Source organism: Gopherus flavomarginatus, chromosome 4 (genome assembly GCF_025201925.1).
Source record: "Gopherus flavomarginatus isolate rGopFla2 chromosome 4, rGopFla2.mat.asm, whole genome shotgun sequence".
Classification (NCBI taxonomy): domain Eukaryota; kingdom Metazoa; phylum Chordata; order Testudines; family Testudinidae; genus Gopherus; species Gopherus flavomarginatus.
In genome coordinates, this window is record NC_066620.1 from 92,477,255 (window position 1) to 92,496,670 (window position 19,416).

The 19,416-nt window shown below is 39.8% G+C and overlaps 1 protein-coding gene across 9 annotated transcripts in view; it reads right to left on the bottom strand.

The window, feature by feature from the left end:
* QKI (QKI, KH domain containing RNA binding) overlaps positions 1-19,416 on the bottom strand; it is a 349,081-nt gene that overhangs the window by 131,603 nt on the left and 198,062 nt on the right. For 4 of the 9 annotated variants that reach the window (XR_007773835.1, XM_050949159.1, XM_050949163.1 and 1 more), the window contains exon 4: positions 1,485-1,535. The exons of 4 other annotated variants lie outside the window; for them this stretch is intronic. Coding sequence is in view for 4 of the 5 variants with exons in the window: in XM_050949159.1 (XP_050805116.1) it covers positions 1,485-1,535 (51 nt within the window). In the remaining variant the exon portion in view is untranslated. The remainder of the gene's footprint in view (positions 1-1,484; positions 1,536-19,416) is intronic. One more of the 9 variants, XM_050949158.1, reaches the window with a different exon arrangement.

The following is a 19,416-nucleotide window of genomic DNA, read 5'->3' on the forward strand; positions in this document are numbered from 1 at the left end:
ATTTTTCAGTAGTATTCTTTATGTTGCACAGTATTTTGCAAAGATTAATGTTTACTTTAAATGTTAACCATTTTATTTTCATCTTTACATTGTACTGTTATGACCTGAGAATTCTACTGTATCTGTCAAAAATTGAAGTAATCACTGAAATAGGAACCAGAGCCAAAACATAAAAGTTCACAGTTTTCACTATTTTCTCCATCATGTCTCTAGCATGCTAATAATTCAAGAAACTAAAAACTCAGATGTAAATACTTCACCTCTTTGCCCTACAGACGTCAATTAACGTCCACCTAGGTTTAAGGTTAAGAAATTCTAGTTATTAGAAAATGAAAAGTCTCATGTATACATGTGCATCTTTGAACAAGAAAATTAAAAACAGTGCAAACACTAGTTCCTTCCTGGTGGACACAGAAAGCCTTTATTACAACTGATATGAAATCTCAAAAGGATTATTTATTATACATGGAAACAGATTACAGGAAACACATCTAAAGAGACATGAACAAATTGACCATGTAAGCCATGCCAACCTAATTGCAGTAGTTAGTAGTACATCAGCAACTACTCCATTTTGCCCAAGGTTACTCCATGGCAGCAGCCAAAGGCTCCGTGTTTAGACTGAGGTACTGAGACAGAGAGCTGCATCCCCAAACTCTTCTGTGGGTGGCAAAAAGAGGACACAAGAGCTCCCTCTTTATCAGGGCCCAAGAATGCCTGCAGGAGACATCCAGCCCCAGCCACAGAAATGTCACCTCCCAGGGGATTAACCATTGCTTGGGGACAGGAGGAACTGTTGAGTTTCTCTATACAGCAATGCAGAAATTGCCACAGCAGTCTTGAGAGGAAGGTTGGAGTTGAAGGGGAAAGGCAATTCTACTTACAGAAGTGTGTATTTTCAACTAACAAATCAAATAATCTAAGAAGCTGAAACTTGACATAGAAGCTACAGCAGCTGGAGGTATGGAGCATAAATAACTGATTTTAGGAGGAAATCAACCCAATAAAACATTTCCATTTATTGATTTATATTTTGAAGATGGTCCCACAAGGAAAAATATCAGAGAGGTAGCCGTGTTAGTCTGGATCTGTAAAAGCAGCAGAGTGTCCTGTGGCACCTTATAGACTAACAGACCCAATGAAGTGGGTATTCACCCATGAAAACTCATACTCCAATACGTCTGTTAGTCTATAAGGTACCACAGGACTCTTTGCCACAAGGAAAAGATCTAGAAACCTTTTTTTAAATGCTTATATGGGCTATAGCATCCAATAGGGTTAAAAAGATGATCTACAACGTTTCACTAGTTTAAGTGCTCAAATAGACACAAATAGTACGCAAGAAAAGTTTAAATAAACCTAAAGAGATAATCTTCATACTAAGTGTACACAATGTTTGAGGCATTTAAACTAGGCCTTCAAGTTATATGTACCCCCCAAAAAAAATTATTGAAATTTTGACAAAAAAGTAAAAAATTACTTGCCTCTACCTCCAAAACTGCTGGATCAAGGTTGCCTCTGCTCTTAAAGGAGACCTGCAAAGGAAAAAAAACATTGGGCTTGTGCCCTACTTTGCTTCTTTAGGATGTTTAAAAGAGGCGTGAAGGTTTGGTTAAGGGGATTTTTTCTGCTTATTTACACTCAAGATTCAGGTGCTGTCTAGTCAAGAAGACACCATGATGAACAGAGAACTAATTACAAGACAACATCACAAGAACCAAGAGGGAAAACTGAGCAATTGAAAGGGAAAGAGACTGTTACACTGTTTAAATTTTGTTTTCTTAATATATTTCACTTCAACGTCTAATTAACAATTTGGAGAAAGGATGTTGTGTTAAAGTTCCAATATCCCAATGCGTTCGATTGAGCTGGAAGAGCTAACATTATGCATCTTTCAAAACATGCTGTAAGTCCTCTAGAAAAACCGGGGAAACCAGTGAGAACATTTCTGATATTTCTAAGGTAAAAAGCAAGCAGAAAATAAATGTTTAAAATCACTTTCAGGCCCTCTTTATACATAAAGCAACAAGAAGGAGTACAAGCCCAATTTTAAATATCCTTTGCAGGTTACCTTCAATCAAAACATGATAATGGGAGACAAAGGAAGAAACATGACATGGTTGACTAAAGGCACCCAAACTGCGTATTTTCACTGTTCACTAACCTTTCTTTGAAGAAAAATAATTTTGCATATATGTACTGGCGTTAACCAAAAAACCAACTTCTTGATCATTTTCCCTGAAATATAGCAAAAAATTTCATTTCTGCCCTCTAAGAGCAAGCTGCCAATTTTTAGACTAAAATGGAAATTCAAGCCAAAGTTATAGAATGGTGGTAAAAGTAGGGGTTGTAAGAGGACAGCTGCAATCTTAACTATGGAGTTATTTCTGGTGCCTCAATAATCCATTAAAAACACTGATCATATACTCTTGCATAAGAAGTATAACGCTAAAGCATCAGTGTTCTTCAAACAGATGCCGCTAAAATGTATCTTAGAAGATCTGACTCTCAGTAGCAAAAAAATTAAGTGCCTGTTTGAACTGCCCATTATAAATTGTAGTTATCCTGAAAAAAAAAAAGTCTATTACAATAGGACAGAAAAAATTTAGTACAGGAATCCCTTAGAAAAAAGCTTTACAAAAAGTCCCTAGTACTGCTTCCATACACTTGTATTAACAAAAATAGAGAGTGAGGGCATGAAATGTAATTACTCCTAGGGAAATCAAGGAAAAGAAAAAAACAAAAGTATGAGCAGAAAGAATTAAAAGGAATTTTCTGGAAACAAAAATACAATTTTCTTTTATTCCAGCTCTACTTCATTGCAACTAACTTCCACAACAGCAGGAAATAAAACCAGACTTTAAGAAACTGAATGTTTACTCAGAACAGTTTAATTTCTAGTTAAATTCTGAAAAGTGCAATGTTCTAAGCTAATATAAAGCCATTTTGTCTCAAAAACTAGGGTTGAAAAGTTGCATAATTTTCACAAGTGTTTATTTCCCCCTCTCTTTGGGGAAATGGTACATTGATCCTGGAACAGTTCTAGAAGAGAAAAGCTTGCTCTTTCTGGTTTATCCGGGTGCTCATATAGTGGTATCTGAGACTCTCAAGTATTCAAAAATAGAAAAAAATCCCTTTTGTCCTTCCCAGCCTGTAGGAAAATTAACTTGATTAGTTTACAGGGTTTAAGGAAGGGGTTATTATTATTACTACTTGGTTTGCGAGAGTGGTTGAGTGCCACTGTGTGTCTATGTAGGAGTGAAAAATGTATTGTGGCAAAGCTAAGCCAAATAAAAGAGCTTTGCATTTAAATCTGAAAGCGATGACATCTAAGGGTCAATTTAGTTAAGAGTTGTACTACCAAATACAGAAACATATTCATATTACAATTTCATCAAGAAGCACTAGGCCCAGAAGCTAGATCAAGAGTCTGATGAATTTTAACCTTTAAAAAATACTGTATAAAACCAGTATAAAAAAAGGGAATAAGTACAATTTTTTAGAAAATTCTGTGCAAGTTACCTTCAGAAACAACATTCAGTTTAAAAAAAACAAATCATTTCTGTCTCAAAATATTTTCCTATCATCATTACTAGTAACTCTTAAGATTCCTATAACTGAAATAGATTAGAGCAGGGAAAAGACCCTCATTCTTATTCCAGTTTCTTTGCTTTGTGTTTTTGATACCACTTACTGTATGGTCAAGTTTTCCCTGTTTGTTCAAGTATTTTACCTGTTGAAGGGGAGAAAAACACTTTAAAAATATGAAAAAGTGATTGTGAACCCCAAAGTTAGTATTGGGACACAAAGGCAGGTGTACTAGGTGAATTTACTTTTAAGTCTTTGAGATTGATTGATTTCAAAGACAAAAAGTTGGTAGTTACACAACTGTATAAATTAAGCAAGGGGTTGTGAATACCTTGGTAGTTCCCAAAACTGAAGATCAGCAAATTACTTGTTTTCTTTCATAGAGGCTGTACTTATTTATATGAACACACCACCATAATACTTATATGCTTCACATACATTAATTTAGCCATCTCACCCTACTGTAGTAGGAAAGTGGTGTCTCATTTTACATATAGGAAACTGAGGCAGAAAGACTGACTAAAGCATTGATATAGGAATTCTGTGCCATAGCTCGGAACTGAACCAAGATATCCTGAATTCCAGTTCACTGTCTTAACAGAACATCTTTCCTTCTATTAACAAGTAGTTTATTTTAAAAAATTACTTTTTAAAATGAGAAAAAGTCTTTGGAAGTCAGGGAGTCCTGAAGAGATTTGCTACAACAGAGCACACAACTACTATAGACCATATACTGAAAGTTCTCTTTCTACAAACCATCTGGTCTCTTAAGAAGAGACATCTTAAGTAAGAAATACACTTAAAACTGTTAATCCTAAGGAACACACTTAAAACTGTTAATCCTACAGAGTACCTAAATTATAGAATACAGCCTTAACCATATTACACGTCAACTTTGTGAGAAAACTGTCAGTGAAAAAAATTCCCTAGAGATGTATTCAAACTACATAACAATGATGCTGGTAAGTAAATGAACAGTATAAAAAGCTTCCGGCCACTTTGCTGCTCTCACCATTTCTTACATATAGAGCTGTTATAAGGTTTAAAGTGAAAAATACCCTAACAGAATCCCTATGCCAAACTGCCCATATTAAATATTTGAAACTCAGGCTGAATTTTTCTAAACCTTTTCCATTAAATAACCAACGCTTCTTAACATCTAACTAGTCATAGTATTATAAATTATTTCGCATGAAAAAGTAACTACAGCTATTGTGCTAATCCACTTAAGTATCTGATATTTGTAATATTTGTGCTTAGCTACTGGAACATTCAGGAAAAAGCTTTCAGACTAAGCTAAATTCTTTGCAAGGTGTACATACTGTAGGAATACTACTTACCTGTAATTTTTTTTGAAGATAGGAGTTAAAAATATATCCCAGTCTTGTGTTCCTACTCATGAATATGATCAAATTCGGAACAAACAGCAGCAAAATCTGACCCACTAAATTGTCTAAGCAGTTGAATGCCAGCCTCATGCATCTATATTGTTTTGATCGAATTTTAAAAAGTGCTTAGTAAATAAGTATTTCTCAACTTCGGTGGGGAAGGAACATCAATCTACTTTAGGGCATGGCTACACTTGCAGATGTAGAGTGCTTTGAGTTAAACCAGCCTTCATAGAGTGCAGTAGGGAAAGCGCTGAAATCTGTTCACATTGACAGCTGTAAGCGCACTGGCATGGCCACATTAGCAGCTCTTGCAACGGCCACAGAGAGCAGTGTACTGTGGTAGCTATCCCGGCATGCAAGTGGCAGCAACGTGCTTTTCAAATGAGGTGTATGTGGAGTGTGACAGGGAGTGTGTTGAGTGTATGTGTGGGGAGAAAGTGGGCTTCTGGGAGGCTGAGAGCATGTCAGTACGCTGTCTTGTTAAGTTCAGACAGCAGCAGACCCCCCATTGCCCCCCTCCCTCTCTCTCTCACACACAGAGCATTCCACAGTAATGGTTGCTTTGTCTTGGAGCAGATAAGCATGTCGGCTGTCAGAAATGGAGCTTTCAAAGGGCATATCCGCATTCCTGCAGTGATTACAAAACAGCGACAAGAGTGGCTACCTGACTTAAGGGGATTATGGGATGTTTCAGGAGGCTGATCAGAGCACAGTAATGCAACACCTCGTTCACACTGACACCCGGGCGTTTCAGGCAATGGGCACCAAGTGTTAATCTTCTTACCGAGGTGGAGTACCAGGAGTACTCTAGGCCTGGAGTCAGAGCACTCTACATGCCTTGCCAGTGTGGACAGGTAGTGAACTAGGGTGCCCAGGGCTGCTTTAATGCGCTTTAACTTGCAAGTGTAGCCAAGCCCTCTGTCACTACGTAGAGAAGAATCAGGCATACAGTTTGTCTTCTCCAAATACAAGAGAGTTAGAACAGATCCGACAACAAGAACTGAATCATGCAGATGTGTCCCTGGAAGAACAAAGCAATCAAATACTGAAGACATGTCTTCTTGAAGAAAAAGATATCCTCGACAGTGAACAAGAACATTTAAATAAAAATATTTAAAAAATAGGATTGTCTCAATCAAGTAAACTTACACTGTACAACCTGAGAGGAGAAAGGAGGGGAATAAATGAGTTGAGTCATTGGACCATTACAATTCTCTCTCTTTAAAAACATGTCACTGATCAACCAAACCGGATTAATGTCATGACACAAAATGTGTCTACAGTAACACACATTTGTTTCATAAATATAAATAGAAAACTATACAGTAGACCTGTAAATCTGCTGGATCGGAAGTGATGGAAGCCTGGCTACCGTTGCTGGCATTACTCTACCGAAATGAAGCTTGAAGGGGAACAGGACCTTTAAGCATAAATGATGCTAAAAAAATCAGAATGAAAAATACAGTCAAACGTAATTTTAGATGCAGTTTGATGGAAGATAGACCAGATGAAACCTATTTATTGGACTAACTAAGTGTTTGTTTCCCTTCCAGCCTATTTTACATCCAGATTTTTGGAGGACATCTCTGAAATGGAGATGAGGATATGAGAAATATATCAGCAGAGTAATTAGCCATTATTTCGCTGTAACACCATGTTTGGGAAAAGATTTCAAATGCACACATGTACCGCAACTTTTTGTAACTATGTAGTGTGGATAACCACCAAAATGTGAAACTCGCTTATACGACAAAGGACAAACTGAAAGCACTATCACCTGAAAAAATAAAGTAAGGAGGTATAAAATTTGCCCTAAGAAATCTCCTGACTTTAATATTTTAAAATGCAGTAATCTCGACAAGATGACCTGCAAAGGAAAATAACTGCTGGAATCCTATTTTGCCTCTATTATGCTTGAAAAAAGTATAAATATATCTTCCCCACCACAAGAGTTATTTTCTGCGTACTTTTACATGATAAATGTGAAGTCTTGTCTTTTGCTTATTTTTACATTATGAAGTCGTTCCCATCCTCCCAGAAGTCTCTGTAGACTAGAGGACAGAAGAACAGTATCACAAGAGATTAGATACTGAAGTATGAGCAATTTTTAGATGTTAAAACATTTTGTTTGTTTTAGTTTAACAACTATTTAACTCAAACCCCTAACAAAAACGCCAAGGAAAAGTTGTATTTTATAGTTTCAAGACACTACATCTCTGACTGACAAATGAGAAAAGTTCTCACTCCAATCCTCTAAGCCTCCGAGCATGGAAACATATAAACATGGATAATAAAATTTTATAATCCTGATATTTAAGGAAAAAGAAGAATACTTTAAAGTTTTCCACAAACTCCTCCCCACACCCCCAAGGGGAGTGTCTCTGTCAGGGCAGGCTGTTGGGACATCAGAGAGGGTCTGCGGTGCTGACTCTGGGAGAGAGTTTGGTTGTGGGAGGGGACTCAGTTTTGGGGACTGGAGTGCAGGAGGGGGTGAAGGCTCCAGGCAGGGCTTACCTGAGACCGCTCCCCAAAAGTGGCGACATCTCTCCCTGGGTCCAGCCAATAGGAGCTGCAGAGCGGGCACTCATGGCGGGGGCAGCACGCCGAGACCCCCAGCCGTCCTTGTGCCTAGGACCCAGAGGGAGCTGTCGTCACTTCCAGGAAGCTGCGCAAAGCCAAGTAGGGAGCCTGCCAGCCTTGCACCAACCAGATTCCTGGTAAGCAACCCCAAAACATCAGGACAAATGGCGTCCTCATCGTACATCAGTCGGGATGCGGGACAAAGAGTTAAATATTGGGACATCTGGTCACCCTAACTGCTGGATGCAGTACAACTGTTCTGTTGGAACAGACCCATAGTCAATAGGTGCAGCTACATAGTGAAACATGTTCCACAGGACCCAACCACACAACACACACTGTTCAGAATGCTAAGTATTTGTATCATTGATTTAATACAGACAAGATTTGAGCCTTAGGAGTCCATAAAAATCAGACTCATTAACTATGATAGTGCAAGGGGTAAACGCCACACTGAAAACCTCTGCCACTAAAGCAAGTTCCAGGGCACACTTTCATGAGAAAGGAAGAATCCTCCAAAAACGTTCTAGTCTCAAATACTTAGGAGCATCACTCCTGATGTACACCTCTTGTAGTGATGCACATCTTCAGCTCTGATCATGAAAACATGTGCTGGATTTTCCATTAAGTTGTGTGTAAATCTTTTAAACATGACAATTTACAGAAGTTAGTCTCAAAGATGGAGTATTTCAAGGGGGTGGCCAAACTTCAGTTTCTAGGTACATTTTACATTCTAAAGATTTTTTGTCTGTTAGAATTGAAAGAAATTTAAGATCACATCTCTCTAAAATTTCCCCAGAGCTATTTTTTTTTCAGACTTCTACAACATCAGATTTGTGAAGCCTACAATTTAACACCAAGCTTTCAGACAATTTAAAAATCAAATTCAGGGCAATTCTGGGGAGGTGTGTGTGTGTGTGTACACATATATAAAATGCAGAAAATTATTTGGCATGCTCACCTTAACTGGTATTTTGCCAACTTTGAAGATCAAAATAATATTGGATCTCAGTGGAAAATTTATATTCTGTGAAGCTGCATCCCTGATGCTGCCACCCATCTGGATTCCCAGCTCTGCTCCCCCAGTGTATCCTAACTCAACAGCCATCTTACCCTATCTGCTCCCCAACTACTCTTCATGCCAGAAATGAGAGTAATTTGCCCAAGAAGTAAAATTTCCAGCTCCACTGGAGAAGCAACTTCCTAAGGATCACCACAAAGTGAAGCCCATCTCTAAGGAGCCTTACAAGACTAGATAGGAATCCATGTGGCAAACCATAGCATATATCCAAGCGTGGTGGGAAAAATCTATAGGGGTGGTTAAGATCACGAGGGAAGGCAGGGATTTCATACATGCTCAGGGCTGAGGATGTCTTCTGGTGACAGCAACAAACACTCAAAGAAAAGAAGGAATATTTTTCCAATCTCAAGCTTAACATGCTTAAACTTGGGAATACTTTCAACACAGAGGAAAGGCTTCCTCTGCACTATATTCCACACAATTCCATCTCCCTTCACAGCCTCCATATATATTGATGTGCAAAAAGTCTATGGCAAAGAGGCTCTACTGCAGTGACAAACCTTATTATGACGACTCAACATTGGTTCGAACAGGGCTGCTCTCTTCCAGACATCGTATCTACTACATATCAAGACTACTTAAGCTTTCGTTGATAACTAAGAGGGATTTTCACTCCTTACATATGAAAAGCCACAATGCACACCTCAAAATCTTATTCAAATGCACAACCTTAACTCCAAGCTAAGAAAAGTTTAGGAAGAAATTAACAATTACATAGTAAAAAAATAAATATTAAAATAAGTATTAAAAATAAGTATTAGTCAAGTATCTGCAGATAAAAATCAGTTATATGAAATCATGTATTTGACTGAAATTGAGACATGTACAATAATAGTAAACAACTTACAAAATGAAATAATGCATTCATCTAGGACAACCCACATTCAAGAAAGACAGATGAATCAATTTCAATCTGAAGCTAAATGTTATACTGACCCATTCCTATTCATTACAAATTAAGCTTCCTTACTTGTCTGTAGTACTTGAGAGGAAGTTGGGAGACCAACTGAAGAAACCACATGGAGATCACTTTATGTTGAAGATGTCAGTCTACAAAATACCAGTTCAACCAAAATCCTAGGTCATACTGACCATTTTCCCACAAAAAACACTGCTTTTCCCATTTTAACAACTATTTGTATATTCACTTTAGTCATGCAATAACTTTAAACTTCTAATAGTTATCCCAGTATGTTTTCTGAAATGTATCAATCACTTATATTCCCAACAAAACACTTATCAAAAGATGAAAACCATAGCAAACGTATACATTTTACATCTTCTATTAAAAGCACTGTCTTTAGGCAAGTCATTTTAAAGTTTCTTTATATATCTTACAAACATCAGCTAAGATTATTAAAACATTTTTCAAATCCAATTTGCTTTTAACCAATTATGCTTTTTGTCAGCTTTCTGCATTTTATTCAATGTGGACATCAAAACCAGACTGGTCAGTTTTGAAGTGTATCATTCACCGACATAATGCAGTGCTTAGCTTTCAAACACTAATGGAGAATGTTTCAAAGCCTCATAAAACATTGCTACTGACACTAGGCTTGTAAAACTAATTTACAAACGGTAAGTCTAAAATTATATGGCACCATACTTTTATTTAAAAGTATAAACCACACATGAATACACACAGAAAGCACTGAAGAGTATAAAATATGCATTTTGCTATTTCTAAAATAATCTTATTCAGCAAAAAATAAATATATAAAAGCAACCAGCATTTGGCTAGGCATATCTTTTGAAAGTTTCCTAGATTAAGATCAGACTAAACTATTACGATCACCTAGTTGGACTTAGCATTTTAACCTATTTTCACCATAGTCCTGTATCAGGACTAACTTCTGGCTGAATTACACTTTATTTTTATTTATTTATTTTTAAGAAAGACATCCAATTTGATTAGAACACTTCCAGGGATGGAGAATTCACCCCATCTCATTAAGCTGTTCCAGTGGTTAATCATGCTCTCAATGATTTTAATCTTTCCTTCAAATTTGAATGTGTCTAGCTTCAACTACCAGCCACTAGATCTTGTTATGCTAAATTGGAGAACCCTCTAAAATCAGAAATCTTATCCTCAATGAGGTATTTATAGACAGTGATCAAGTGATCTTTTAAACTTCTCTCCGATAAAAGTAAATAGATAACAGTTTCTTAAGTCTCTCTCTGTAAGGCAGGCTTACCAGACAGTAGTCATTCTTGTTACTCTGTTCTGAATGCTTTCCTATTTTTCAAAGTCCTTCACGAAGTCTGAACACCAGAAGCAGATACATTCCAGTAATGGTCTCTCTGATGCAACATATATTTTAATACTTTCTCTCCCTATTCCTACTCAATATTTCCATTTAAACATCAAAAGATTATGTTAGCTTTCTTAGCTGCAGCATCACATTGGAGTTTACATTCATTTGGTTATCTGTCATGATCCCTAAATCTTTCAGGGAGACTGTTATCCAGGATATAGCACCTCCATCCTGTAATTGTGACCTATATTGTTGCTTGTTCCTAAGCTCAGAACCTTCCACTTGGTTATATTAAAATGCAAGTTTGAATGAGCCCTGTTTACAAAACAACTCATATTACACTTGTTCTCCTTATTTACCACTCTACCAATTTTTATATCTGTAGCAAAGCTTTTATATTTTCTTTCATATCATTGATAATGAATTTTTTATTTTATATATATATATATATATATACACACACACACACACACACACACAAACACACATACATATACACACACTACACACACACACACACATATAGAAAGATATATACACACACACACACTGAACAGCACTAAGCCAAGAATAGATAATTAGGGTACCCTACTAGAAACCCCCTCATTTGACCGATTCCAGTAACAACTATGCTTTGAGATCCATACATTAACCAGTTTTTAATCCATTTTGTGTGCACATTGACTTTGCACAGTAGTAATTTTTTTTATTAGCATATCATGGAGTAGTAGGCTTTTATAAGGGAGTTGACTTAAGTATATTGTAAGTCAACAGTTACCTTTATCAACTAAACTTGTAATTTTATTAACAAGTATCACATTTGTCAACTAAAATTTATCACATTTGTCTGACAAAATCGTGTTATTCATAACCCAAGCATACTGGCATGTTAACAACCCGGATTACATTACTGACTGAATCTCACATCAACCATTCCAAGATTTTGCCCAGGACTGATATCAGACTAACTAGTCTCTAGTTACCTAGATCAGCCCATTTAAAAAATGGTAGCAGATTTTTGTGAAAAAACTATAACTAAAAGTCACTTTCTGAAACATAGTTTTGTCCTTGTAAAAATTTATCAGCAGCTGTAATTTAAAACTTCTTGAGACACCACTGTTAACTGTTCTGATATGTAATACAAAAACATAAGCTAAGGTGTGATGACTATTCAATTTATGGGATTTTGTGATAATTCAACGCCTCTGTCTCCCAGTCATATTAAGATAAGAAAAACTATTTTCCTCTGTAAAACTGTCTTTTTAACAACTATTTCAATTTCTATTCTAGTCAATGGAAAAAAGTTAAAACATTGCTTCAGAAAGGATCTTTACTCACTTCCATGCCCTTAGATGAAAGGAAGTGAAATGGAAGACTGGATTTTTTAATGTTTATAACTAAGTAATAGCATTCAGTTCCAACTCCTCATCTTTATAATATCTGATTTTGCATTTAATGGATATTTTAAAAAATTAGAACTTTTGTAAAACGATCAATGATCTTGTTCAACTTTTTGTCCAGTTCATGATTAGAAAATCTTGCAACTAGCTTCCTGAAAGGGACAATCTGTCTAAGCAGACTGATTTTTGGGGACTACTCAGTAGACAAGCAGTTCTGAACCAGGGGTATGTGTACCCCTGGTGATACACAGAGGTCTTCCGGGGGGACATCAACTCATCTAGATATTTTTAAAACAGGCTACGTAAAAAGGCACAAGTGAAGTCAGTACAAACTATAACTTTTTACAGACAAAAATGAGAAAGTAAGCAATTTTTCAGTAACAGTGTCCTATGACATTTTTTTATTTTTACGTCTGATTTTGTAAGTAAGTAGTTTTTAAGTGAGGTAAAACTTGAGGGTATACAAGCCAAATCCAACTCCTGAAAGAGGTATAGTAGTCTGGAAAGGTTGAGAACCACTGAAGCAGACAGTCAAGAATGTTCAGATACAGATTAGTCAAGCTTGATGGATCCTTTAAAGGTTTTTTTTCATCCAAACTGCTGAGTAGGCAAGAACCCTTAGTTTTAATATGATACACTTTTGCTTGGCCTCGCCACTCTGGGAGAATGCCTTATTACAACTCAAAGTACTCCAAAAATAAGTTACAGGGGAAGCTGGAAGCATGGCCATAACCTCTTAGATGTAGTGACAGAAGATGACTTGATGCCCTTGTCCTTGCCCACACCATCAGATCTCCAAAGCCATATGACTTCAAGAAAGGCCCATGCTTCCTTCCCTGTCAACTGACTACTGTTGCTGGGTTCCATCACCTCATCATGAGCCAACAACTAAGACACAAAAAAGCCTGTAGCAACCAGGAGACTGGCTAGCTAACAAACATTAGAAGAAGCTGAGAAGATAACTTCCTATGGCAAGCAATATTCTATAAATGTTTGAAATGTTTTAAGATTGAAAAGTTCATATGATTCCCTTAAGTATACAACTCAACACCTGTAAACCCCAAAAGGACTGTTCCTAAATTGCTCAACAGCAGCTATGACTTAAACTGCTTATTCATTAACGTTACACTTCCATGCTTTGCATTACAGGAGTTTGCATATCAACACTCAGAAATTTTTGGTTTGTTAAACATAAGTTGGATTATCAAAGTCCTCCTTATAAAGTGTATAGAAATATCTGTAGCCAGCCACCAAGTGAGGGGAGGGAGAGAACCAAAAGATTTATTAATAAAAGACAAACAAGGTGATTTCTTTGGGTTTATAAGTAAGTCTTAGGCCATGGCTACACTGGCGCTTTACAGCGCTGCAACTTTCGCGCTCAGGGGTGTGAAAGAAACACCCCCCTGAGCGCTGCAAGATACAGCGCTGTAAAGCCTCAGTGTAAACAGTGCCGCAGCACTGGGAGCACGGCTCCCAGCAAGCTACACCCGTAGAAGATGTGGAGTACGTGCAGCGCTGGGAGAAAGAACTCTCTCCCAGCGCTGGCGCTGTGACCACAGTCGAAACTTCAAAGCGCTGGTGTGGCAAAACCCACCAGAGGGGAAAAAAAAAGAGAGTAGTGAAGGGCATTGGGAGACACACCTAGACCCCTCCTGACAAGGGTGACAAGATTAAGACAGCTCCATTAGCATACAGAATGGAGAGCAGAGACAACTCCCCTAGCCTCATCTGCATGAAAGATGGGACAGGAAGACATCTCAATTTACATACAGAATGGAAAACAGAGAACCACACTGAATTCTGGGACCAGAAAAAGCAGAGAAGCTTTGCATCATGGGAATCTCTGCTCCAGATGCTAATGAATCGATGTCTGCACACACCCAGCTCAGCAATTATCAGACCAATTCTAGAATGAATCCTTAATTGATATCCAAATAGTGAAGCAGCCTAGTTGCATTGTGAGCTCCCTGGAAGAAAACACCACCTATAGCCAAGAGTGATCAGCTCCTATTGTCTAGTCTAAAGAAAACCCTCGAGTCATCAGCTTACCTATAAACAAATCTATTGTTCTCCCTTGAACAATTGTATTTTCTCTACAAAAATCCCTACTCTCTCTCTAGTCAGGGTTCTGATGCTTAGATCCAAACTAGGCATCAGTTCCACTGGAACTCCATCTTCTCCTGACTGATTGTACTGGGGACTCTGCCTGTCTCCAGCCCTCAGGACCCTGAGCTACCAGCATCACCTGGGAACCCCGACCAGTTCAAGCCTCATGGAGTGGGTGAGATCCCCCCCACTTTCTCTCTCTGTTTTCCTTTCTACCTTACGTATTAATCTTTAATAATGTATGTTATGTTGGTTTAGCTCTCCTTGTGTAGTTATCACTATTATTCAATAAATAACTTTTATGATTAAGTTGGCTGCTTCTCTCTCTCTTGTTGAACTTTACTCTTTTGTATTTTTAGCTTCCCTCATTTACTCTGCAGGAACGCTTCTTTTACCTAAGCTAAAGTTTCCTGCAGCGCCCAGAATACTGTGGGATTTGTTCATCAAGAAGGTTACTGCCAGCACAATTGTGTTGTGAGATTGGGGATAGGGACGTGCTGAATCTGGGACACATAAGAGTAACAGCTTGAAAGTGCTGTTTGACCCAGTCCACCGAGCCCAGGGGCATATAAGGAGAGTCAGCTTGAAATGCAGCTTGACAGTGCTGACTGACGGTCCGCTCAGACTTGCTCTGTTAATGTATGTGTGGATGGGTGTGGGGAATCTAGGTCCCACAGGATAGCTCCATTGGGAGGGGACTTGCAGCAGAGAGAAGTAGAACTCCATATGAAAACACAAGTGACACAAGCAGTACATTGATAGAATTACAGAATCCCCTTCCCCAGAAGAGTAACTCGAATAAATGAGCATACCCCAAAATAATGAGCAAATCTGGCAACAAGCAGTGCACTGTGGGTAGTCATTCCACTGTGCAACTGGCCACAGGGTGCTTTGGGAAGGGTTTGCAAAGCCTCATGGAGCAGGTAAAGCATCACATGATGCAGGTTTCTCAATCTCACCATTCCATGGCCATCCTACTAAATAGGCAGCTGCTTTTCAACTGAAGTGCATGTGGGACAGTTGGGTGGGGGAGAGAAGTGTGTGTGTAATAGGGAATGTGTGTGGGGAGAGGGAAAGAAACAAATTGTGAGTTGAGGAAGTGTGAGAGAGATTGTGTTTTGGATTGTATAGGACAGTGTGTGTTCAGGCTATGCAAGCTATTTATGGGATGCCTCTGTTTCTCTCTGCCCATATCATCAACAGCTCACTTTCCTTAATTATATCCTTGCTTCTGACACTGGATTATACATATAATGATGGTCCTGCTGTCTCTCTATATCCTCAACAGGACATTCCTGAGTCTATGGTAAAAACACAGAAGAAAAAAAGGTCACTCAACTTCTTGTGACTTGGTACCTCCTTCTTTGTTTGCTGTGACACTGCCAATGAGTACTTACACAGTCTTGCCCTGAATGAATATGCAGCAGGAAGTGCTCACAGGCATGGAATACTGTGTGCAACTCAAATATGTTTGTGTGTAACCTGGAATCATGGGCAGTTCACAACCACTCAGATAACAGGTCACTCAGATGTGCTCCCCACCCTGTGGCTGAGGTATCCATTACCAAAGTGATGAAAGGGAGAGGGGGAGAGAAGGGAACTTCTACACACACTGTCTTGGACTGGTGGATGAGCCAACATCCTGTCCAAGATGCAAACCAACTTGTCTAGAAAGTGAAACTGAGGACGACAGAACGACTTGAGCCAAGCCTGCAGAGCCCTAAGCGGTCACGTATGTACATGCATCTACTTGACCTAAGAATCTGATGATGATCCTTGAAGGACACCTGGGAAGTGGCAGGAATATTCTCGCAGAAGTCGGACTCAGGAACTTCCTGTGGCCAGGATCGATACCCACATGGAAGCAGGCATCCTGTAAGTCAATAGCAACATACCAGTCTCCCAAATCTAAGGAAGAGATAATTGTAGCCATCAATACCATCCTGCACCTTATCTGTTTTATTTATTCAGGCTCCAAAAGTCTATGATGGGACTGAGTTCCCCTTTGGTCTCGGGTATTAGAAAATAATGGGAATCCACACCGTTGCCCTGATGTAGAAGGGTCACCTCCTCTACGGCCTCTAAAGAATGTAACGTTTGGATTTTTTGTTTTAGTACAGACTCATGAGAGGGGTCCCTGGAGACGGCCTGGGTAGAAGAAGAAGGAAAATAGAAAGGAAATGCAGGATATATCCCAATTCCACCAGGCTTAGTACCCATTTGCGCAAGGTGATGGACTACCACATATGTAGAAAATGGGATAACCTGTCCCAGAAAAGCAGGAAAAGGGCAGTGAGATAGATCCTGGTCAGGCATCATGCGGTCTTTGACATAAGAGTCAAATCATCTGCTTTGAGTTCTGAAGACATCTAGATGAAGAAACCAAGGAAATAGAAGCCATTGGCCTTCCCTTCTGTGACCTTTGCCTCCTCTTAGATTATCAGCCTCATGGAAGACACAGTACTGCTGTCTAGGATGTTACTGAAGATTATATTTTGTCCTTTTCATCACCTGCATATAGAGGTTCAAAGACTTCAGAATCTCTCTCGAGTCCTTCAGAGTACACAAAGTCTCATCTGCTTTAGGTGAAAGCAAGATACCTCAAGAGGGAGGTCCTCAATTGTCTGTTGCACCTTCGCAGGAATCCTCAGTGACTGCAACCAGAAGGAATGGTACATAGTCACTGCCCGTGCAAAATCCACCATGTCTAAAGAAGTCTGAAGAGCTGACTGAAAGATGAGGCATCCCCCAGTGACACTCGAGTAAAATTGGTCTCTTCCCAATTAGAGAGTCATATCTCCATAACAGAACATGGTGATTAGCAATAAGGAATTATAAACTCATCATAGAATAACTCATTTGAACAAAATGGTCACATTTTTGGAATCTCTGTCTTTGCGGATAGCCATCGCCTAGCCCTGACAGCTTCTCTCATTCACCGCATACATAACTAATGAGCCAGGTGCAGGATGTAAACAGAATAGTTCAAACCCGAAAGATAGAACCCAATATTTCCTTTCTGCTCATTTGGCTATAGGTGAAACAGAATATGGGATTTGCCAGAATATTTTGGCCAGCTGCATAATGACCTTATTTATAGGCGGGACCATCTTTCCTGCCACTGTGGGATGGAAAACTTCAGTGAGCTTCTCAGTATTCTCTTCCACTAGCTCGCCCACTTGAATGCCCCCAAAAGCTGTCATTTTCCTGTGGACCTCTTGATGTACCTTACAGTCATCCGGTACTGGAGATGATATCTCCAATATTAGAGCCTCATCAGGTGAACTGGCTGTGGCTCCAGAGAAGGCTGCGGTAGGTCTGTAACCTGAGAGTCCAAAAGCTGATCAGCACCAATCAGCACATGTCTCTTGATACCAGCAGGAGAAGGCTCCCCTCCTGGAGGATCTACTCGTATGAAATACTGGCAGTGTAGATCTCGATGCTGGGAGCATCCCTCTATGGCACCCAATAGGCCAGTGACAGGGACATATGGTACCAGGCCCCAAGTATGTCTGTACCAAGCACTGAACACTCTGGCTGAACTCTTCTCAAAACAACACTGGTGAGAGTGGAATCAAGAGGAAGCTTAGACTCTCATTACAGATATACCTGAGACACTACTTTGAGTCTGACAAGGAATCAAAGTAATCCAAGAACTAGGGTGGCACAGTACCAGGAAGAGGTCCTCAGCGACCCAGATCTTGATCTACGTCAGAGATGCAGCACTGTACGAAGCATGGATGCTTCTTAGCTGCTGCTAACACACAAGGTGCAGGGTACAGGTTCTGAACCAAACCAATAGGAGATAGAAAAACAGCATTAAGCCCAAAGCTGGTGACCCTAGAAAAGACGGTTACTCACCTTTGTAACTGTTGTTCTTCGAGATATGTTGCTCATATCCATTCCAATTAGGTGTGTGCGCGCTGTGTGCATGCTCGTCAGAAGATATTTACCCTAGCAACACTCGGTGGGTCGGCTGGGTCGCCCCCTGGAGTGGCACCGCTATAGCGCCAGATATATACCCCTGCCGACCCAACGGCCCTTCAGTTCCTTTTTGCCGGCTACTCCGACAGTGGGGAAGGAGGGAGGGGTGGAAATGGATATGAGCAACACATCTCGAAGAACAGTTACAAAGGTGAGTAATCGTCTTTTCTTCTTCGAGTGCTTGCTCAAATCGATTCCAATTAGGTGATTCCCAAGCCTTACCTAGGCGGTGGGGTCGGAGTGAGACGTGCAGAATGCAAAACTGCTGAGCCAAAGGCTGCATCATCGCTGGACTGCTGAACCAATGCGTAATGTGAAGCAAAGGTGTGAATCGATGATCAGGTAGCAACGCGACATATTTCCTGGATGGGGACATGGGCCAGGAAAGCGGCAGATGAGGCTTGCGCCCGAGTAGAATGGGCAGTGAGATGGCTAGCCGGAATGTGAGCCAATTCATAGCATGTTCAGATGCAGGATGTCACCCAAGATGAAATTCGTTGGGAAGAGACTGGCATGCCTTTCATCTGGTCTGCCACCGCTACAAAGAGCTGAGGCAAACGTCGGAAGGGTTTGGTTCTCTCAATATACAAGGCGAGAGCCCTGCGGATATCCAAGGTATGTAGTTGTTGTTTCCAACGTGATGAGTGCGGCTTCGGGAAAAAAAGACTGGGAGAAAGATGTCTTGATTGACATGAAAAGCAGATATCACCTTAGGGAGGAAAGAGGGGTGCGGTTGCAGCTATACCTTGTCTTTGTGGAATACCGTATACGGGGGATCTGCTGTCAAAGCCCGAAGCTCCGATACTCGTCTTGCCGAGGAGATAGCGACGAGGAAGGCTGTCTTCCAGGAGAGGTACAGCAGCGAGCAGGTGGCCAGAGGCTCAAAAGGGGCACCCATCAGCTTGCCTAGCACCAGGTTTAGATCCCACGTAGGGGTCGGGTGTCTGACTTGAGGATACAACAGCTCCAATCCCTTAAAGAACCTGGAAACTATGGGGTGAGAAAAGATTGAACTGCCACTTTCCCTCGGG